This window comes from Aphelocoma coerulescens, chromosome 8, assembly GCF_041296385.1.
Source record: "Aphelocoma coerulescens isolate FSJ_1873_10779 chromosome 8, UR_Acoe_1.0, whole genome shotgun sequence".
Taxonomy (NCBI): domain Eukaryota; kingdom Metazoa; phylum Chordata; class Aves; order Passeriformes; family Corvidae; genus Aphelocoma; species Aphelocoma coerulescens.
This window is the reverse complement of record NC_091022.1, coordinates 14,221,759-14,245,716: the sequence shown is the minus strand read 5'-3', so window position 1 is coordinate 14,245,716 and position 23,958 is coordinate 14,221,759. Positions and strand designations below refer to the sequence as shown.

General features: G+C 38.0%; 2 protein-coding genes across 2 annotated transcripts in view; one reads left to right on the top strand and one right to left on the bottom strand.

Annotated features, from left to right (window-relative positions):
• PLPPR5 (phospholipid phosphatase related 5) overlaps nucleotides 1-15,220 on the bottom strand; it is a 218,906-nt gene extending 203,686 nt beyond the window's left edge. The window contains exon 1 of the mRNA XM_069022612.1: nucleotides 15,015-15,220. The gene's annotated coding sequence lies outside the window, so the exon portion shown is untranslated. The remainder of the gene's footprint in view (nucleotides 1-15,014) is intronic.
• Nucleotides 1-23,958, top strand: part of PALMD (palmdelphin) — a 47,142-nt gene that overhangs the window by 11,141 nt on the left and 12,043 nt on the right. The window contains exons 2-4 of the mRNA XM_069022609.1: nucleotides 11,343-11,388; nucleotides 16,453-16,533; nucleotides 21,822-21,952. Of these exons, the coding sequence (XP_068878710.1) occupies nucleotides 11,343-11,388; nucleotides 16,453-16,533; nucleotides 21,822-21,952 (258 nt within the window). The remainder of the gene's footprint in view (nucleotides 1-11,342; nucleotides 11,389-16,452; nucleotides 16,534-21,821; nucleotides 21,953-23,958) is intronic.

Below are 23,958 nucleotides of genomic sequence, written 5' to 3'. Positions count from 1 at the left end.
CCTGGAATTATTGTCCCTCTTAAAAATCTCTTCTCACACGCAGTAATTTCAACACACCCAATTACTGAATTTTGTTATAATTTTGCCTTTCACTGTCAAATTTCTGCCAGTAAGAAACTCTTAAAGTCTTCCTGAAGAACCAATTAACTTTCTATTTAATGAGTTACACTCATTTTGCAAAACATATTTTCTAAATTCTTCTATTATTCTTCTCATAACATTCCGGTCAGATTTCAGTATCCCACTTGAAATATTTCCAGCAAAATTGGACAATTTATTCCCCCCAACAGTTGTACTCATTCCCAAATCAGAGGAACTTTCAAACTCTTCACAATATTAGCCTTTCTAGTTACAGGTTTGCTCTCAGAGCTAATATTCATCTGATGATTCAGTATGACTCCCAAGTTCTCCTTGGAACCTTGAGGTGACAGAGCATGCCTTAATCTGAGGAATTACATCCTTCCTAAACACACAGCCCTGCTTTTGATAGCATTTTTACACATGTGAGCCTTAACAAAAAGAAATAAGACTCACTTTCTTACAAAGCACATACAGAGCAGTTTGTCATTTCTGAATTGCAGAGGATCACAGCAAAGGTCTATTTGCCATGTGCAGGCATTATTGTCAGTGAAAAAATTTGAAACACTGCTGAGGAAGACCCTTCATGAAGAAGTCCAAAGGGAAATAGAAATCTTCAGCTATTTCTACATAAAGCTTTGTTATTGATACGAGCCTTGTGAACCAGAGTGTGAAAGGAAAAAGCCCAAAAGCCTTATTTAGCAATCTAACTGTTTTGTAATTAAGTAGATTGGAGGCAGATGACATCAGAGACTCCCTGTAAATTTCTGAAGTGCTGAAATTAACCCAGACATACTACTAAGTTAGCCTATTGTTCTGGAATGCATGACAGATCTGAAACTTTATTAATCATCCCACATACACATGGAAAGAGAGAGCACCTGGTTCGTAAATTGTCGTAAATCTTTTCATTGCTCAGGAGGATCCAATTATTTTGAATGATTAAGTGACAAAATAATTAAATAATCAAAGTTGTACAAACCAAAGCATTAAACTAATTCCTATCCCACCTTCATTTCTGAAACTGAGGGTATCTAGATAATAGAGGTAAACTGTAAATTAAAGAGATCAGTAATTGTTCTCATTATCTAGGATTGTTCCTGTAAATCAGGCAAAAGTTTGTTGGCTAAAAACTCAAATATTCAGGAAAACTAAGGAAATTAAAGTCAAAACTAGATTTAAAAATACAACTAAAATGATAATGTAGGAAAATAGATTGTAGAATCAAACTATTTTAGAATTCATTGACAGGATGGAAATAGCATTAAAAAGGGAGGGGAAATGGAACAGAAAAAGAATTCCAAGATGCTATTTTAGCACAGGAGGATTTGTTTCAGTTTCTAGCCTTTTATACCAAATGTTTTTGACAAGCTCTACTGCAGATAGCTTTTACCTCCAGGAATTAAAAAATCACAAGTGAATCAGTACATTCAAGAAAAGGTTAATTATAGAATTTTCTGCAAGAGAAACAAGAAGAATCAACAGTCAGGATGTTTTTCTGATTGAAATCTCTATGTAACCATAATAGAATCCCACTTGCTTGAGTCATGCTTATGTTCTTTCAAAGTGTGACCTATATACCACTTCTTGTATTATTCATGTTGTTTTCACAACTGGCATTTAAATTTCACTAACTCGAAGACAGTCCTATACTACAAGCTTTATAACACAACAAAACCAAAAGGGCCAGTATGTAAGGAACACTTTCTGAATGTCTTATGAGCACTTAAAGCTGCTCAGTGGATTTCATAACTGCTTGTTAGGGACAATTAAATGGGGAGATTCAAGCTGTGGTCAGTTTTCAGCAGCCGGTCAGTGCAGACGGTGCACACCGAGAGCTGTCACCCTGGACCTTCTTCAGCAAATACTGACAGAGGTAGGCAGATTTGCCCAGGGTTTATGGGATTAATATAGGATAGGAGAAAGACTGAGGATTAGGGTAATGTCTAGCTGCAGTAGGAGGAGGAGGTGGAAGGGGTTGAGGCTCTCACAAGGTTTTTTGGAAAGGAGGCGTTATCAGTTTGGAGAAAGTACAAGCCAGGACGTGAGGTATTGCAGTCAGTTCTGCTGAAGATATCATAATAGTAAGGCAATTAAGAAAAAAGGTTGCAGTCAAAGGAATAAGGACTTGGAAGAAGAGTTACTTTGAAGCCCCTAGTGGGAGCCATCAAAGAGATCCATTGCACTACCAGCATTGTCAATTCTAATTGCTAATTTGCATATGGCAGCACAGAGATCAGTGTTAGATCAGCTCTGGAAAACCCCATTAGTGCCAGGACAGGACACTCACACAGCTCTGCAAACCCCCAACACAACTGTTTTTCAGATCAAGTCCCGGAGTCACTACCTGAACGTAGAGAAGCTAACTTAATCATAGATAGGAGTTGTGCTCATAACCTGTAGAAATGTCTCCCTTTCTAGTCTGTAGTTTTCTTCTTGAGAACTCATGCACGTGTATTATGGAATTGTTCCAGTTAGCTGCAGAAAGCCAGTGATCAGATCTCCCAGTAACAGGAACTTGTTCCCAAAGTTCCCTGAAGTCAAATGGTTACTAAAAATTCTTTACTGCTTTTGCCAAGAACTGCTATCTCCCAAGGAATCTCTTATTTGCAGAAGTTGTTCAATTTGTGGTGGTAGAGGGATACTCTTAAAAAATGCAAATTCATTTAATTTTTTTAACCAACCATGATACAACAAGGATTCAAAATTAAAACTTGAAATCATGGCCTGTATTTTATTGAAATATTTACAGAATCATGAAATTAATGATAGTCTAAAAGAGTATATAAGAAATATGCCTATTTCTTTAAAAGGCCTAAGTAGTCTAAATAAGACACATATGAAGTAAAACTGTGACAATCATGAAATACATTCCATGCACTTAAGCTGGTAAAATGAATCTCTTCAGAATAATATGACATTGATGTGGAACATTTCTTAGAACTAAAGAGAGCTAAGACCCCTCAGCTGTGTTTAAGGGTCCCATTTCCTTCAGACAGATCATTAGGGTCCTCCAAAGTGCCTCCCTCTGCCAGCTGGAGGTCTAAATTGGTGTTATTAAAGTTTTTGATCCATCTAGCTTTAGCTCTTCCATTTCTGAGCTACAGCATTAAGCAAACCAACAGCAAACCACTGCAACAGTTACTCAGATTTATGGTATAAATTCCAAGCAATGCTAGTATAAGTGGCTGTCTCCTAAGAGAATCAAGTATTCATATGAACATACCAATTACTTCATACAGTTGGAGAAAGGGTATTTGCATAAAGAATGTTCCTGAATCTCAGCAGAAAAAAATATACACATATAAATAAATTCATTATTAACTTCTACTGTTTTTGGAGTGTAGATATTGATACTACTTACACTGATACATGGTGTTCCTTCACTGAAAGGACAGACTGCTGTGCCTGCTACCCATGTCTTGGTTCTTCTCCCATTAATGACAGTCCACTGGATACTGAGAATATAAAACTTGTCATACGAGCACTGGGCAGCACAAAATGACAACTCTTACTTACAATCCTGAGCTGCATTAGCCAAAATAAGAGAACAGACCAACAAAATTAGAGGATGATAGGTGCTAACTAGAGTGGTTGGAGTGTTCCTGATTTTTCTTTCAAACACCAACATTAATTGTGTCCAATTCAGTGTGACTATAAGCAAGAAATGTGGATTAAATTTCTAATTCAAACCCCAAGAACAGGTTTCTTACTGTCTTCTAGCTGCATCAGCTGTATGTCTGACAGTACAGCTAGATCCATTTGGCAGCAAGCTATTACAACACTCAGTCAAATGAGACATTACCTAACAAGCCCCTTTTCCAGATTAACACAGTGCATCAAACCCTTTTCAAACAGTCATTTCACCTATAGGCTATACACAATGGCATTTCCAAATTTTCAAAGATTTTGTTAAAATAGATTATTAAAATAGTATTTAATTCCAGCCTTTGCAGGCCATCACTCTCCAAGAACATTTGGACAGTGAGAAACCTATAAAGACCATAATGACCCTCTGAACCAACTACAGATCTTACTTGCCAGGCTGTAGAGAAATTTGCAAAGACCCTCTTCAGAAATTATATCTAATGAAGCAGTATCATCAAGTGCAGATTAACTTGGCTTTCCTTAAGTCACTGGGTAAAGAGCCTATTCACATCTTAAGAAGATATGACTAGAAAATAGCTTTTCTATTCCCCCAAATATTCATTCACACAAGCAGATTGTTCTTTGCAATCATGAACGGTAATAAAATATTAACCTTTGATCTGCCAAAGTGTTTCAGAGGCCTATTTAGCCTCCAGGGGGAAGAGAAGGGAAAACAGGAAGTTTCCACACACTCTGTTAAACAGTCTGTAAAGGTAAATTTACATTTAACAGTTTATCTAACAGTTTACCACTGTTTTCCCTTTCTTCCTACTTGCCCATCCTCTTCCCTTTTCCTTTGCAGTTTCCAGTAGCCACAGTTTCACCTTCTATGCTCTCTCTTTACCACATATTGGCACTCACCAGCCTTCCCTGGGCAATGATCTGACTCATCAGCACAGCAATATCCACCTTTTAGCTTGGTTAGTTCTCAGCCAGCCGAGTTAGCAGATTCAATGAGTAGACAGCCACGTTAACTGTGGAAATATGGGATATATAGACAGAAGCAGGATGCCTCCTGTCAGCACCACAGAGCCAGTATATGGGTTCAAACTTCTCATGAAAATTCACCCTAAGTGAATACCAAGCAAATGGTAGAATATCAGTAAGAGGATCCACTTCAGATTCAGGTGAAAATAAGGACAATAATATCTTTCTGATGAGAAAATGTAGCTATGAAACAGGTCTGAAATCCTGACAATCAAGACAAATCTTACAAGAAAGATAAGGAAACTGTATTATACCAAGCTTTTTGCTCCCAGTTAATAATCACCACTCAAAGGTAAAGGGTTAAGTAAATATACAGTGCTGTGAGAAGCAGTAGTGAAATACTTGAATCTGTTGAAAAATATGAGTTGGTGACACACTGTCACAGGCATCCGGACGACTCCTCGGGTTCAGCTGCTTGAGCTGCATCGCTTGGCACTCACACAGCTGCCGTCAGCCGGCCAGAGCCCTGTGTTATTGAGATGACCTCCCTGGCACTGGGAACGAGCAGGGGACAGCTGATATTAACAGTTTGAGTGACTCACAAGCTGAGAGATTTTCCTCAGCCGCTGCTTCCAAATAAACTCCTCAGCAAAAAACAACAGGTCTTCACTGAAGGAACTAGGCCTGTATTTGCAACACACATCATCTGACATAAACAATCTTATTACCTCTGCTAACAATAAAGTTTTGTATAATCTTATCATATTTGGCTTTTTTTCCATTAACTTGGGAAGGCTTATGCAAAACAAATTGTACGTGGGATATTTTTTGCCCACCCACAGTGGAGGATACTGAATATCTGGAAGCACAGGAAGGATTGCCAGAGTCTGAAGTCATCATGTTTTCAAAGCAGTTTCAAGCTTCAGATAAATAGCTAAGCATACATGCTTATCACACATGTCAACATGAGGTCTCTCGTGGTCCCTGGACCACCCAGTTAAGGTAAGCCTGAGGCCTGCAAGGTGGCTGATTTCATCTCTCTCCTGCCAAAAGTCACATTTCCTGTATCTTTCTCCTCTTGCTGCTTGTCTTCCCATCAGAATTAGAGTTCTTATTCCCTAATGCTACTGTTCCTGTCATCTCCTATTGAGCCTATTCAGCTCACTGACACAGTGGATACTCATGGATTTGGGGGTTTAGGTTTGTTTCCAAGTTTTCTTTTTAATTACTTTCCTGACAGATTAGCAAATATAATTGCTTCACAGATTAATCAGATGAAGGGAAGTGACAGGGAAATGTGGCTGGAAGCGTGGGAGAAGAAGGCAGTAATTCCTCTTTGCTCTGCTGGGAGCTATCAGATAACGTTCATCTCGTCTTGCAGAAGGTCTGAGCTCCAGTGCTACAGGCACAGACTGGTTAGGCAGCTTCTCAAAGGAGCAGCATGAGAGCTCTGCCCATGCCTCAGGAGAAGGGAACCAGCTGACGTAACCCACCCAGGCTGCTGAATGGCTTCACCACCTCCAGTCTTGTCCCTGCCTCTTCTACACCACACCCTCCCCAGCTCCAGCTGCAGAAAGAGTTCTCTCAGAAAGAATTCCTACTTCAACTCATCTTCTAGAACAAATTATCTGCACTTTTAAGGCTTTCACCAGCAGTACTTGGTACAGTGGCACTGGTACACCTGGTACTAAGTGTTCACAAAAATATGTCTGCAAGGCCCTAACTTTGCTCTGCCATCTTACTGAGGTCTCTTAGACCGAAACACCATGACTGTTCTCTTTGTGTTCCCCAAGAGCATCAGAAAATAAGAATCAGAAGAATATGAGGGGTCATTTCCTTACTATGGACAGCACAGTACCTGTATGGGGTTTGTTATTTTCCCCAGGATTTGGTCCTGGTTATGGGGTGTTTGTTTTCATTTAATAAAACATAACCAAATGATGGAATAACTAAAGCTGGTTCTCAGAGCCCTGCTAAAAATTCCGCACACAGTTGGCTGGGTAGGATTTAAAACTGCCCTATTCTTAGAAGCACATATCTGCAGCAGTTGGAAAATGCTAGGTTGCAAGCAATGCATTCCACATGTTTAAGGCACCGATCCTGAGTATTTCAGATTCTTTGTGGGTTTGTTTCAGTTTACATTTAAACAAACAAACAAACAAGCAAACAAACCAAACCCCAACAAACTGACTCCCCTCCACCCCCTCCACCAAACCACCACAAAATGAACACAGTTCTATCATTCATCTGGGCACCTGAACACATTCTACTACGAGTCTCCCATTTGATATCACCACAGTAATTACATTTAAACTATTCATTGAAGTGTGATTTTTAAATGAGACACAACAGCGTGTTTTAGAAAGCCTCCGACATCCACAGGTTCATAAAATACATAAGACTAAGAATTGACAAGTGTGGGAACATGAAGAAGGCTACACAAAACATGGTTAACTGATTAAAAAAGAATCAATATACTTCAACAAAGTTCACTGAGTAATTTTAGAAAAAAGGGGCAAGATGTTCCATATTTAGCACAATAGCACTTTTGGCCAGGTTCAAGTGTGCACATAAGATACACTCCTAACACAGAAGAGACACCTGAGACTGTGCTGCATTCTAAAACCTCTCCACAGCATTGAAAGATGTCTGAGCAGCAGATGTACTGTAAAATATGATTTTAAAAATAAGTGTGTTAAAAAAACCTGAAGATGATGACAAACAGCTTTTTCTTTACTTAGAGTTTAAAGAATTAATATATTTATAGTTATGAATAGCAACAGGAAGGGAGTTGTACCAACTGAAACATAATAGTCCAAGGCTTTTCCTCCCAGAGATTCAGGGTGTGTGTCGACTCTAACAAGTAAATGAGGTGGAATTTAGCTTCAAAAATTGTATAAATCTGAGATATCTGGATATTGTTTTGCTTCAGCAAGAAAACCCAAGAAATTCATTATGTTAAAGGACTTGGCTAGTAGGGCATTACTTCTCCAAAATTTGCCTTCAAAGCATAATTTAATCCCTCTGAGAGCTGGCAGATGTTTTGTTATGAACTTCCTTTAAGATCCTGAAATATATACACTTTTTAATATTTTCAAATATATAATTTGATGGTGGGACATGAGCCTTATTTAGATTTTCAAACTTCTATTTCTTGTTGGTTTATTTTCTACCTGTAAAATGCAAAATCATGGTTCTAGCTGGAGAAGATACTGTCTCTCAATCAATTGAGGCATCCCCAATAACAGACTTTGGGGTCAATTGACAGGACAGCTGCAGTAAACACTTTTATTGAGAGACCTTCAATGAAATTTATCTCCTCTCTGTTCCTGCTGTCAGAGAGTCAAGGCTACATGCAGACAAATGCATAGAGGCAGTACATTTGCTCACTGTAAGAATATAGAATTCCCTTTTGTACTGAGTCCAAAACACTCTTTTCGTGTTTCAAACACAACTACCAAAGGCAGCTCATCAGGAAGCAAAACTAGTTAAGATGAACAAAATGTGAATTGATGAACTCGGTGAACACTCTTTGCAGAAAGCATAGGCTATGTTTTCAGCTGATAACAACCTAATCAACTCCATTCACTTCAAACTCACTTTTTGAAAAAGTGAAACCTTCTTTTTCCTTTCGTTTAATGCTATGTTTCTTCTCAGAGGCAATTGTTTGCTACTACAACAATCTATATCTCACTGTACCTTAGGTTAATTACGTGTTTCAAAAGAAATCTCAGTACAATGAGCAAGAGTAGAAGTGAGGCTGATATTGTATGTAGAGCATGGCCAGGGAAAGCCACTACAGTTCTGAAGACCACTCCAGGACTCAGACATTGCTCCAGAAATGAACAACAGAACTTGCATTTTCAGCTGTGAAAGTGCTTCTGTGGTCCTTCTAGATTTTGGTTCATGATGTTGCATTCTTCTCCATTCCCATCCACTTTTCTGTAAGACTTCATAAGGGAACTCTTTCACCTTGTGCTATAGATTTTCATCATTATTCCTAAATTAGGTACACAGTACAAAAAGGAAACGAACAAAGAAATAAGTGAAGCCAAAAAATCCAACCTGTATGACTAATTATATGATACAAAAACATTTTCTGCTTCACTCAGAGAATCTATTCTACCAAAAGAAAAACAAACTTTTTCTTAAAGTTGCAGAATAGGTAGGTAGTTTCCTCTGGATATGTTTCTGGCAGGCAAGTTCTGAGAAACCTTGTTCCAAGAATCCTGAGGACTGGAAACACAGCTGTTCAGATTCACTGCTCTAACCTTTACTCCATGGATACTCCTATTGGTAAGGCAGGCTTAGGGGGCAGACAAAATGACAGCTGGTCCATTTCTTCTCTTGCACATAAATCCCATGCAGAATAGGATTAAGATAACTGGAAAGCAACCTATTGACTGAACAACAAATCCTGCCTAGCTAAGGGATATATATGATTTAAACAATTTAAAATATTTAAAGTGGGTTTTAAATACTTTCTTAATAATGGTCACCTAAAACCAGAAGCAACATTCTAGAAACCTTCTTCAGGTTACGTCAATTCACTGGTTTAGATTAGGGGAATACATGTCACATACTTTTGAGTCTGTAACTAACTCCCACAAGTAGGAGTTTTAAAAACACTTAAATAATTTTCAATGATAAATTTAGGACAATATTTTAGATCATAAGAATTCAAAGTAATGCAATCCCATTGATTTTAATTTGATCTTGAAACATAAATCTAATTCCTCCACCCATTGAGAGTAGATCCCATTTATATCAGAGTACCGATTCTGGCCCAAACCAGACATCCTTACTTCTGATGAAATCACTTGCTGCTTTAAATATTTTTAAACATTCTGAAGTCCATATACACACTTTAAGATGAACTTCACAGAAGACAAAGGTAAAATAAGTTGGTTTTGTTTGGTTTTTTTTCCCAAAGTTTAGTAAGTTAGGCTATACTAACTTATGAAAGCTTAAACAGAAAGACTGTCCCTCTATTGGCTTCTGCAGCAACAATATATTTATTTTCACAGGGTGGCTGAATTTATTCTCAAATTCATAAAGCAAACTCATTTAAATTCCCATGTAATCTGTCTCTTGATACACCTAAATACACTTGCCTTTGAACTTTGAGTTTGCTTTAATGTGGTAATTTTTAAAACTTCAGTTGCTGACCAAATGAAGCATATATTAATATTTTAAAAATAGAAACAAAATCTTCACTGGAGAATAAAAAATGGGGTCTTTGCAAGTTGGAACAAAACCTCCGGGTGGATCAGAGTATAAACAAAACATTAATGGACCCTTAATCCCCAGCTGCAGATGGGGAAAATCTGCTCTTGTATACAGTGATGACATACTAGAAAGGTGGAAATTGAAATTAAATATTGATTTCTATTGAATTATAAGGCTGTAATTTCACCATCAAGTGTTCAATTCTGAAGCATCTTAGAATTTGCTAATAACAAGCTTGATTTGCCACTAAGATTCAGGTCACTGTACCAACATGTAAAATGAACCCCGTCACCAAATCCTGCTGAGTTCAGTCATGTCAGTGAATTAGCAGTAAAAACCCAAACCTGCTGACTGACTCTTCTGCTGGTGTCCTTACAAAGACTTGAGTTACGTGATACTGAATGTAACAAAGGGATTCCAGAGTCACATTACATCTTTATGCTGTTTGATTTGCTTAGAATTTTTTCCACAACTGGATTTTACTAAGGCAGTTCCACTTGTTCTACAAGTTTCCTAGATTGATTTTGGGTGGCTGACTCTCACTCAGGTAAAGGGAAAGGTCAAAATGTGCACCATCTCTTAAGGCACAGAATGCTGTTTTCAGCAGAAGCCTGCAGCAAGTCAGCTGAATAAAAATCCAGCATGAGAGCCACCAGCATTTTAGATTCATCTTGGTAACACTGCAGTGATGATCCTGAAATCCTTACTTAGACAAAGCTTCCCCTGAGTCCCAGATAGCTGACCAGTAATTGCACAGATTAACACTTACATTTAATGAAAGACCTGACTGCTTAAAGTTTATCTTACTTTAGGTTAGCAGTTCTAAAACTCTTCCAGCTATGAATATAGCTTTTCTGAAAATTTCATCTACCAAACTAAATTGAAACTGCTATCTCAAAAAAACTCCATGCCATCTACAGGGCTAATATTACAACAGGTTAAAATATAAGGGTGAAATAAGATTAATAATTTAAATAATAAACTTTATACATTTAAATAAACTTAATAAATTTTAAATATCTGTATATCACCAGAAGCATAGAAAAAGAGGAAAGAGAAATAGAACCATTATAAAAGTTTACTTCAGCCGTGGTCCTGTAAGAGTCTGTTTTGGGCATTTAACAGTTAAAGAAGCAGGGGCATGCTAACCGAGCACATTAAAACAAAGAGTTGGCAGCTCTTGAAGGAAAAGGGCTTGTGCTCCACTGTTCCAACTTGTCAGTCAACTCATGCCAGCACTCTCCTTGTCTGCCTCTTCTCCACACCCTCATTACATGTATCTGTCTGGACTGATCTGCTCATCTGTTCAGGGACTCTTCTGACAAGTCAAAAATTCTGCCTCTTTCTGCTCTGGAATTGGATCAAATCACCTCAGCTTTTTTTTGTAGCCCCACCAGGAGGCTTTTTGCTTATGGTCTCATTCTCTTTGCCTTCACTACTTGTCTGTTTTTGATTTGTAGAATGGAGGAAGCCGAATTGCTGAAGGAAAGATTCCAGGCCATAACAGTAAGTGCTCATGGTTATAATTCATTATTTTAAAAAAAGGCTTAGAAGTAATATCATTAATGAGCTGCTGTGTGTTTGCTGAATAATGATTTATCCCAGGACAGAAAAAGAAAAGACTTTATGTCTGCTTGAAATTATTAATAGTGCTAGTTTATAAGATACTGCTTTAAGACAGCTAAGTTGACTGTACTGACTTTATTATGGGTTGTATTGCACTTTAAAATTAAATTCAAAGTAGTGAAAGTGTGTGTGAAAATCACTACTGGACAGTCTAAAACACACATTACTGTTATCATACTGAATGTTTGCCTGAAGGTCAAAAGGCAGCTAGAGAATTCTGTAACAAATCAATTTTCACATTTCACAATGTGAGAGTAAAGATTTTTCATTTGAACTGTGGAATTAAATACAATTTCTGAGTTATTGATGATCTGTCATAAGTATTGCTGTCTGAAAAGTAAAAAAGGACAAGCTTAGATTAAGCAAATTCCTACCTGTCAGTTTTCAGAGGAAGGACTCAGTGAAGTTTATGCTGAGGACATTGGAAAACATTTTCAGTTTCTCTTCTAAAAGAAAATCTGAGTGATGATTTCTAGTGTGTGAAAGGAACAACTAAACTATTTTTGAAGTAATGCAACCTGATGTTATAAAAAATGGCTGAATCCAAATTCTCCTCTGATTTGATCTCCATTGAAACTTATTTAGGTACAAAAGGCTTAAACTGAAACAAAATTTGGCCCTCTGATATAAAAGGAAACCTCCAGAAGGATCGTTTACTCTCTTAGTTAAACACAAATAATGGAAACAAAGGTATTTGTCACATTCTTAACATGATAGATTAGTTGTGAAACACTACTAGCAGAATAAATGGTGAGCAGAATTAAAAAATACTTTACCAGGATCAAAATAAATTTAAAAAGGCATAACTGGAAATCTACAGGAAACTAATAGGCCAGGTTTTAATTCAGTTGAGTTTTAACTATGGCACTTGATAAAAGCCAACAGGACCATTTACTGTATTTGCTTCAGACCTGACACAAGCCCACACTAAGGTAATTTGAAATGTTTTAGAGGGTTTAGAGTACATTTATTTGTTTAACTGCAACGTTGCTTGAACCAGGGTCATAACCTGGACTTTGTCTCTAGTGTATGGGCTCAAAAGATAACAACTGTTTGGGCACTCCAGAGAAGGCCAGGCCTTGCAACGTTTTATGCTCCCTGGGAGCTAGGAGCAGGAAGAGGGCAGCACGCTTGTCTGATGAGGCTCCTGTGAGCATACTCAAGTTGGCATCCTCCATGTGCATCTTTGCTTCCAAATGAATACTGGAGAAGTATTTTTTTAAAAAACTGGGGCAGCCTCCAGCATTTTGCATTAGAAGAAATGCAAAATCATATTTGGGTTCTGCCTATGACTTCATTTATTACACTTCCTGTGTCAAGGAGCTATTTGCTCTCTACTTTCATCAGTCCAGAGCATTTAATTGAAACACTCCGAGTGTTCTGACTGCAGAAATGAGGTAGCCTAAATAAGGTGAAGTTATCAGCCTTTAATCTGCAGTATGAGTTGTCTAGGGAAACAACACACTGCAGTTACAATAGCAAGCTCCTCAGTGGGTCTGGGAAGGTTTGTCTCAAGGAACATACCTGGGAATTGCAAGTGCTACCTACCAGATGTTTGCTGTAAAGGATCTAACAGAGGATAGCAAGGGGCACTCAGAGCAGTCAACAACTGCACCTGCACTAAACCTTATTGGTTTCTGTTGTTAAATACCTGTCTCCTTGACAGCAACTGCCTCTCACAGAGCCAGTAGGGTTTTCAAAGTCTTTTTCAAATCTTCTCCATGTAGCAAATAAAAAAGGAAAACATTCTTATTGTTTTTGTTATTAAATATTTTGATGCTCCCATGGCTCTGGAAAGGAAACTTTTTCCTTTGTTATGTAGCTACCACCTACTGCTGGTGTATATAGAACATAAAAAGTAAAAAATCAAATGCCTCCATTTTGTTAGCAAGACTTTCATACCTTAAATATGAAAGCTTTAATATTTTTGATGCTTAATGGGTTTTAATACCTGGAAAATTATATGAAAATAAAAATGCATTAGCTAAAACATTAGCTGCTCCATGGAATTTGACAGTATGTGGCATTTGCCAGGGGACCAAGATCACCATCTTTGGCACCACTGTAGAACACTGACACAAACTAATAGACTTGGCAGACAGGATATTTCACAAGGCACGCTCTATGGATGCAATTCCCTTTCTTTCAGACAGATCCAGTTCAGAACACAGTTCATTTCTATGTACAAAAGCCAGGAAAGAGTCCCACATGTTTCAGTAGGAGTGAAAATTAACACCAAGTCTTACCTTGTACTGATGCACAACAGAAAGGAATGGCCAAAGATGCTCCTTCATAAAAAGCAAATCCTGCTCACATTGAAAAGAGCAGTAAGAGAGGATTCAAGGACAACAACATGATTATCTGCATGGGCACAGCACAAGGTTTAATAGAATCATGGCTCCCTTGGCTATCCAGGAATAAACATTCATTCCATTAGATGTATAGTCAAAGCTTCATAAAGCAAGACATGATGTGCAGACAAAGCACAGCAGAATACACTGCAGGAAGTGTTCTAACAGGTTTTTAAAGTAATTTTTGCACACAAGGTTCAAAAAGATTCCTCATATTTCTTAGCTTCTAGAATTAGACTAAACTATATAGATATATAGATTAGACATATAAAAGACAATCTATTTCAACCTATTTAATCTGGATAACTGTATAATGGATATTTAATACCAACCAGTGAAATTAAAACATTCTAGAACACCAAAGGATACAAGAAGAAAACTTTCAGAGAAAAAGCATTGGACATGAAAGAAACACAGACCTCTTAAAAAAAAACAGGCAAAAGTTTCTTTACTGAATAGGTTCCTTATTATATAGTTAGTTTAGAATGCACTAATTTATGCCTTTATACTCAGATTTCTTTCTGCACAGTAGTTTATGTACAAATACTGATTTCAGACTGCCCAAACTCTTATTACACCTCAACTGGTACAAAAAGAATATTCAAATTGACTTAGAATATTTTTTAATCATATAAACCAAGTAAAAGTTCATTCTCTGGCTAAGAATCTTATCCAGAACTTTAGTAAAGACAAAGAGAGTTTTCCTTAAGAATTTTTATAATCTGTAAACACAAGCTCTTGTCACACTGCTCATCTAATGATTTACAAGCCATTTATACCATGATATCAGTAATATTTCCTAAGGAAAAGTGTGAAGATCAGAGACCAGATACTATGTCTTCCAAATCAGGACTGGCCAAGAAAAATCCAGAATAGCAGCTCTAGGATAAAGTCTCTCACAAGGGAAATAGAAGAAAAATTACATATTGTACTGATCCTAAATCAGTAACTTTGTTAATTGTATTAAAGAGCATTGGCAAAACACAAAACCACTGCACAGATGAAAATAGCATTTGTTTTGAGAGAGAGTCCCACCTGTTCTGTTTGGAGTATTAAAAAGGGAGACAAACACCATCAAGGAAAAATTGTAAAGTGTTTATAAATAATTACTATACTTAGCAGACTGCAAGAGATCAGTGACACTCTGATGTTCACCTGCTAAATCCCAGCATAGTACCAGCAGTGCTTGGCCAGCCTTCCTATCCTTCAGCAAAGTGTTCTTAGAGCCTGTGGTCCCACTGCTAATTTCTAATTTCCAGTAACAGTGAAGTGATTCAGCCAAGCACACCACGTCTCTTCCTGTTCCCAAATCCCGGATCCTAAGGAAATGGTGGAGAACAACTCCCAGCCTTACGTCCAGCATTTCCTTACTGACTTTCTCCAGTCCTTACACACAGCTGGTTCCTCGGGTGGGCTGAAAGGGCACGGTTCTTCCTCTGTTTGTAAAGAAGTTAACTCCTTCCCAAACCATACTTTTCTGAAAGCAGACTCTTTAAAAAAAAGCTATCACTTTTTTAACAGAATCAAGCTGTTCTAATTGAAAGGAAAGAGGGATTAGCTTCCAGTCAACAAACATCACTGCATAGGACAACAGAAGATTCCATTTACTTCCCTAAAACGTATCAAGAAACAAGTACAAATATTTTTTGATTGGTACATGGCAAGAGAATAGCCCATTAATACACCTTATTAAAATTACTTTCCTTTGGCATGATTCCTTTCCCCCTGGCTGCTGAGGACACAAGGAACTAAATCAGTGTTTGGCTGCACACAGAGGAGCCACAAGGTTACCCCATGTGACAGCGCTATCCAAAACCAGGAGAGGCTCAAGTATTGCCAGCATTCAGACATTTTTCACCCATTTCCTTTTTTCTCTAATCTGTATATAAAAAGGATTAAGGTGGCACAGTGATAGACCAACACCACTCGAGATTTTTTTTCTAAAGATCCACAGCCATGAAAACAGCCTGTGCACAGGCAATTTTTTTTTTTTTTTTAATTGAGAGGTAGCAACAACATATATGAAGTATCTTACATTTCTCTGTTCTCATCTTTACCATTATTTGACTACTGAAATAAATTTCTATACCTTTGTTTATTCCTGTTTATTTCAGCTATTAGCCACAAGATACATAAACTCAGTGCTGCATTCACCAACAGCCCATTTCATTTAGTGATGTAGCACAGTTGCTCAGTGCAGACTCTTTCCTCTCCTAAACAATGTGTGGGCTGCCTTAGGAATTTTGGTCAGGACCCATTTTTAGTCTCACCCTGCATGTACAATTCTCAAATGTACTCAAATGTACTTTCTTCCTGTTTTCATCCCCTACCCTTCCCAATTATTTTTATTTTGCATCATCCCTCCTTTGTGGTCATTAACACATTTAAATGTACTTTGGAGAAAGAGCAGTGGAAACCATAGCTGTGTAGGATCAAGTTGTTGCTGCAAAGAATTATGCACTGACTAAGCACCACATGAGCTTTAAAATAAGGCTTTATTTGCATGGATTGATTTCACCCTACTGAACAACACATAATAATTTTATTAACAAGTAATTTCTCTAAACGAATTTTCACTATTCTTAATTTGTAGGACAAAAGAAAACTGCAAGAAGAAATTACACAGAAACGTCTAAAAGTAGAAGAGGAAAAAATGAAACACCAACATTTAAAGGTAAGTAAAGTGTTAGATTTATGTAACTAAAGATAGCCTTGAGTCACACAGCATGAATAAAGGTTGGGGATTTTGGAATGCAAATCTTCATACATTTAAGTTGTGCTTTTACTGTCAAATTTTCACAGCTTTCTGGAGTCTTGCCAGGACTCCATTTGACTTTAATAAGCATCACTCTTTGAAAAAAATTACATTGTGGAGCTAATGTTACTTGATCACTTTCATGGCATAAAATGAGATCATAACCAGGAAAAACTCACAGATGAAAATTAAGCCTCACATTTCAGACTGGGTGTGTTTACTCCCTAATCCCACAACAGCAGCCTCACTTCGTTCAGGGTGCAGCACAATCATAAGGTCTAAGTGCACTTTTTTCCCTATTAAAAAAATACTCTATTTATTTGGCTGTAGGCTTTTTTCAGCTTAATTATTCTTTAGTAAAATAATTAAAATAATTTTGGCAGTACATGTCATTTAAGGAGATAAGGCAAAAATCTGTGCTTCCAGAAGTATGCAAGACTTGGTATTTTCCATACTCTTTTCATTATGTGAGCAGATAAACAGTTTCAAGGAAGATATATTGAATCTAACACCAGGACTGTGGTGTGTCTCCTTGAGCAAATGTGAGAGAAGCATATTTAAAAACAGACTCCTTTTCAAAACAGACACCAGATCCTGAGTTTCATCCACCCTTTTCTTTTGTGTCAAGCCAAAAAACTGAGAAGCCATGATAAACTAGTTCACTGCGCCAGGCAAGCCAACATACAGCCAGGCCCAGGTTTTATTGGAAGGTAGTTACTCCAAGGACAGGCTTGACCATTTGTGTAACATCTTGTCTAAAAGGGAAGGGAATATCTTTTCCAAGTCCTGTAACCTTTGAGAAGCAAACACGTGACTCTATTCCTCCATCATAGTACATGGCTACATTGAGTACTGAAAGCTGTATTTCAAGTTTCCATGTCTATAAATCCAGATGACTCTTTTGCCCTTCTCTATAAAGGGATAAACTGATCTGTTCTAGACAACCAGCTAATCCTCACTAGTGCTGGGTGCAGACAGAGCCCTAGGGCAGTTTCCTTACAGACCTAGTACATGTTTGTAGCTAAAATTAATAGGTACAATGGAGTTTTAAAAGTTAAGAAATCAAAAACCAACCTTGCACTTACTCTGAAGAAATTTTATGGAGTTTTTAGAGAGGCTAAAACAGTCCTGGAAAAATACTACTGAAATGGTTTTCCTTTGGAAGAGAACAGAGGATGTGATTTCTTTGCCTGTTCTATGAGAAATCATACAGATATCACACAGAAAAGATTTTAAATTAAATCAGTCCTATTGCATTTATGAGGCAAATCAAGGATCTGTTGAGGAAATTATTCACTTGGAAAAGAAGGTTCAAGTGTACATTTAAATACATAAATATATACTTACGTACACATGTATGCTGTATAAATACATACATTATTTGGAGCACACAAAATGTAGACTACTTTTCCCAACTCAGGAATAAGACAGGCACTTAATATCAAATACAACATTAGTACATGAACATCTTTTGCTTGATGCCCTAGAAGCTTTGTCCCTTAATGAACATTCATGCTTCAGACTAATTCAGGTATTCCAACGGGGTCAAACAACAAAAGGATCCAGTGCATAAATTGCTTTAAGACAGATTTAGACTAACATTTAAACACTGCAGTAAGTTTTATTGAGGGATTATTTCCCCAGCAATTCAGGTTGATTTCACTCATTTATACACATACCAGTTGTGCATGGTGAAGTCCAGAGCTCTGTGATCTATTAGTGTAACTCACACCTGTCCCCTAGGAAACTATTGCAGGTTAGTAAATCTCACTGCCAGAGATGTTCTTGTTAGATGGATAACACTATCCTGTTCCTCATTTTGTCCTTCCTATTTATAACCCTTAGCAAAAGGTTTATTAAAAGGTTGTTGCTTTGGTTTGTGGGTTTTTTTTTTGATTGGAGCTTTTTTTTTGGTATGTTTTTTTGTTTGCTGTAGGCTTTTCTATTTTAAACTTCCATTTTGTAAATAGGAATCCCTGCTCTGGCTTCCCAATGACTTTCTTTGCTGTCCCCAAGCAAACTTCTTACTAGAAAGACAGAGATGAGGCATCATAACAGATCTTAGTTATCTGGTAGAACTGGAGAAGGAACATTTATTCCCTGCATGAGCACTTCTATCACATGAAGTGATGCATGCAAGCAAATACACCTATGTGGACAGGGCTTCACACAACTGTGAGGGGTATTGGGGGCTGCTAGTGCAGGTACAGGGGAAATTTCATCAAGCATTTCTAGATGCACCAACAACTAATCCTTCCTCCTACCTGGAATCCTTCTCACTGAGGCAACAAGGGAAAGGACCAGACAAAATTGTTTAAAAAGTGCAGTCAGCACTGATTTGCATGTACTTTTTAAGAGCTTTTACAGTTTAGCTTATTAAGTATCAGGCTTCTGACATGCCTGAACTCCATTAGTGCTACCTTGTTGCACTCCTCTGGTAGTTAACAGTGTTGAACCACATTTTTTTGTGAAAAAACATGAAAGTTATTTATGCCTTCCCTAAAATGTTGTAAGGTAAACTGCCATACCCTAGGAGAGCAAGACCCACAAACTCAAAACACCTTTGCTTTCCAGTGAAAGATGAATCTTCCAGTGCTAGGCCAGCCTTGTAAAGGATTGCAGTGGAGTTATACCTGGAGCACACACTGTAAATTATTCACAGAATTTGCAGAATATTGTCACAGTACTTTTGATATGTCCCTGAACCACAAAACAAAGTGATTACTTTCCAGCCTTTGGCCCTTTCCAGGGTTTTATCTCATCACAGTGTATACATATCCCTTTCCCTTAACACATGGAGCCTAACGCAAAATGAAAGTGCTTTCATGCAGTGCTATAACACATGCACAGCCTAGTTCTGAGCTAGAGACACTTTGTCATGGAAGGAAATGCTAGAGAGCAGAAAAAAACCTGTCAGGCCCAAAGCAGCTGCTCCTGCACTGTCTTGTGTCGCTGCCTGGATGGAACAGACTTGAAACAGTGTTTTATTCAAAGGCTATTTCCAAACTACACAATGTGTCATTCTTTCAAAAGTGGCTAATTAAATGAAAAAGATTACATGGCATTTAGTTGGGAGTAGCAGCAAACTGCTCTAGAAACATGCAAAAATAACACTATTGTGTTACACTTGTATTTAGGGTGTTTGTTTTCTTGGGCCTAACCTATACATACAGAAGTTTTGCTGATTTCAATTGATGGTATCAGTTTCTGAGGTCTACAGTGCCAGCCCTGCTATAAATCTCACAAGGAAGTATACATTTATTTTTGGAGACATCAGTGCTAGACTAATACAGTTCCAACCAGGATGACAACCTCACTTTTCTAGAAGCCAGACTTATCATTAAAATCTAAACAGCTTGATAGAAAGGGAATTAATAACTATGTGCCCTCCAGATTGAGAACACAGTATGTTGTGGTCAATAAGAGTTGTGCCAACACCAGACTACCTGCATCTACCAGATCATGTATCACTATCCTATTAAAATCTGCATTTATTTCATTAGAGCCTAAGACACAACTCTCAGGAAGTGCTGCCAAGTGATTCTACAGCTTGAGTCACGGCTCAGGACATCAGTTTGGAGCAATCTGTTTACCAAGATTTCCTAGAGTCCAGTGTTGAGAGAGACAGAATGCTGTCCTGCAGGCTAAGGCAACTGTAAACATTGCTCTTACATCCCATGAGTAAAATAATAAAAAGCACCATGGAGTGCACAGACTTCTCAACAAGCCTGTTTTAGACATACTTTCTATGACAGTATATGTCAAGTGGAAACTGCAATCAGGTCCCACATTTATATTCCTCTGCCAGTTGGGCCTCAGTAACAACCTCATGGAAAGTACACAGTAAATAGAAAAGTGTAGGAAGCAACAGTTTAAGTGACCCAACACAGGATGCAGGCAGGGATTCCAAAAGCCCCTGCAAGCAGCACTGAGGTCCATGTAGCCTTCTCACCAGTGCTGGCCACACTCTGCCTCAAGCAGCAGTAGTCAAAATTCAATTTAATCTGCATCCACATCCTGCAATTAACAAAACCATATGGGGGGAAAAAAAGCAAAAACGTAACATGGAAATTAGACAGCTCAAGGAATCTAAATTATAACTGGAACATTCATGTTTAATTAAAGACTGTATATGTGTGCTCTTTTTTTGCCTGTTGAAAGAGTATTTCTAAGGAGTCCCAGCTCCTTCCCCAAGGCAGCAACTGGATTTATATCCCTGAGTTAGACTGAAAGAAGTAAAAAGGGTGCAAGAAAGTTGGCATGATTTACAACTTTTAGCCTGCAAATATGAAGTTATCTCCAAGAATTTTTTTTTCACACCAGGAGTATTTTTGAGAGCTCTGAAGACTTTCAGGTACAACCTTTCACAGTGTAAAGCAGCCATAGGAAACAATCAGTCCATACAACTGTATTTCAGAATTTGAAAATACAGCTGAGAGAGATACCCTTACCTGTGCACATGCAATACATCCATTTGTAAGCCACCATTGCACAGAAAGAACTTCACAGGCACTAATCAGGTCAGGACCTAAATACTTAAGCTCTGGATTGCCCCTACAACAGCAGCTCTAGATACATGGCAGGTCTGCTGAAACACTAACCAGTCACCAGCTGCCCATGCTCCATTTTTCCACTGCCCCTCTCACCCCACACATCTTCACCAGTTGAAATGTGAGTTCACGATCATAATTACACAAGATCCTTGTAAGTTCCAGGGGTAGTATTGCATCACTAACTCCCTAGAGATCTCTTACTCCTATACAGTCTTATTTACAGAAACTTTTCATCTTTTAAATCTCCTTTCAGGAGTTATGCAATGCCAGGACCCCAGAAATCAGGGCTATTGAAATAAAACAACTGTGCTTCTGACTGGAGCCTTTCACATGAGTCTGTTATGTGTAGGGTTGTACAGCTGGTTTGCTTTATTGAAGACACACACCCCATTGGATCCACTTACCAATATTAATTTATTATGGATAGCAGCTGACATACTCTACATTTTTGTTGTATGAGCTAACAAAATGGGACATTGTTCCTAAAGATTTTGGTTTTTAAGCCAATCTCAAAACGCAAAAGTTGTTTAATTGCCTTATGCTGGATAGATCACAATGCTGTGGATCACATCTGTGGCATCAAGACAAGTACAGTAAATGGTTGAATACCCTAACTTTCAGCATTCACTTACTTGTCTATTTTTTCCCCATCAGAAAAAGGCATTGAGAGAAAAATGGCTCTTGGATGGCTTTAGTTCTATGACTCCAAAAGAAGAAGAAGAAATGCAAAAGCAGAATCAGGAGGACCAACAACGGACTCATGAGCTGGAACAAGACATTTTCAGGTAGGGAAGTACCCTTGCCCTTGTGTCTGGATTAAAATGGTTCCATCTTCAAAGTCCTATCTTACTTTGGAAAAGATGAAAATGTCAACAAGTGCTAGACACGCAGAGTAAAGCAATCTTTGTCATGTTTTCTACTCAATTAGAACTAGAGAACATAAAACACAATTTCCCATACTCCAAATTGTAACAAATTGCACAATAACTATATTGCAGAGGACTTGTTTCTCTAATTACAGATATCCTTCCCATGCCGTATTCAGTAGGTATAAGCCACAACATATGGGGCTTGTTCTGAGATAGCAATTGTTGAATCAGAACTTCAAAATAACAAATTTTGAAAGTTCTTCAGTTTCTCTAGGTCCTGGCACAGCCTTTAATACCTGACTTTCACCAATAACAGCACTTCAGAGCAGTACAGGCTCCCTAGACCCATTAGTAATACTTATCTTCACTTTTCTATGTGTTTTGTACTCAATTTAGTCCCAGAAACCTGCTATCGTAAAGGCCTTTTTTTACCTTTCATTAGAGTTGTTTCTACAAATCTCATTGCCTAGTGCATCCCTATCACACAGGGATAACATTAAACTGCACAGACAGTCTCATAAATGACTCTTATTTTCTATGGACATGATTCCAGGTGCTTTTTAGCTTCAGTTAGCACTTCCCAAAGTGAAGAGCTGTGTACACAATCAGCTCCTTCCCTGGGTCCAGGTATATTGACTGGTACTACCCCTTAGCACCCACAGAAAGGATGAAACATTCCTGTTCCTCTAGATTCTGGAAAGTTTCATCATCCTTTTTCAAGTCATCTTCCTCTATTTCAATTCAATAGCATTTTCCTCTCTACTTTTCTTTCACTGTCATCCTACACACACTCTTTCAGTAAAGTTGACACCAAGATTACCTTCTCTGGTGATCTCCCATCCTCTTCCCTCCTTGCTCCATCTCTGACACAGAAAATAATTCTCTTGGCTGACAGGTAGCAGCCTACTGGTAGTTTTTCCTATAATTATGCTGACTTCTTGCTCAAAAGCACTTTTCTCTGCAGAACACACCTATGTAGGATTCACAGTTGCAGTGGTAGGAGGTAGACAGCATGCCCTGAAAAGAGCCCAGAAAGAGCTGTCACTTTGAAGGCATGTAAGAGGGCTCCATACAACAATGTGACTGCCAGAAAAGAACAGCATCTAGGGCTAGAATGGGCTAAGGAGCAACAAGGAAATGGTGCTGAGCAATTATTTCCCCATCAGACCACTGGAAGTTCAGCTCTTCTCTAAGTAGTGAGAGGAGAGATTAGATTCAAAGTCCTGTTGATTGTGAGAAAAGCCTGAGCTAAGAATTTAGGCAGCTTTATTCACATGTCTTTTGCTATAAATTTTATTTCCTACCATTCTCCAACAGCTGTTTAGCAAGGGAATCTAGAAAAACATCCACATTGCCTTTCAAATAGCATTGCATCTCGTTTATACATATCCAGCCCAGTTTCAAACCAGCCAGTGGTGATACAGAAACCTAGGAATAAAGTCCACTAATAAATATAAAATATGCACCATCCAGTACTTGCACAGTGCTTTTGGTATGCCACAGATATCACCAAAGCCAATCAAAGCTTGTCTGAGCTTTGACCTGTCCTGTAAACCAAACACTGCTAAACTGGTCATGTAGACATGTCACACAGTAGAAATAACATAAATTGAGAGGCTCAGTAGAATTCTTTCTTCTAAGCATCTGACAATTAAAACTCACTTGATTTGGACATAATCAGTTTACTCTGTTGATTACTCTGTGTGTGTTTTATCTTCAGTTAAAAAAAATATGAATCACTTTGAACACTTTTGGATTACCCTTAGACCAGTTTTTGTTTCTTTCTGCTGAGAGGACAATTGCAATTGTAGGCAGATTATTTACAGTAGTGGCATGGGCCTTGCCATCACCCTCCTAAATGGGACCTCTGTTTTGAAACATTCTTTATTTGGGTGTCAAATTGAGCTGGTGTATGTCTGCTA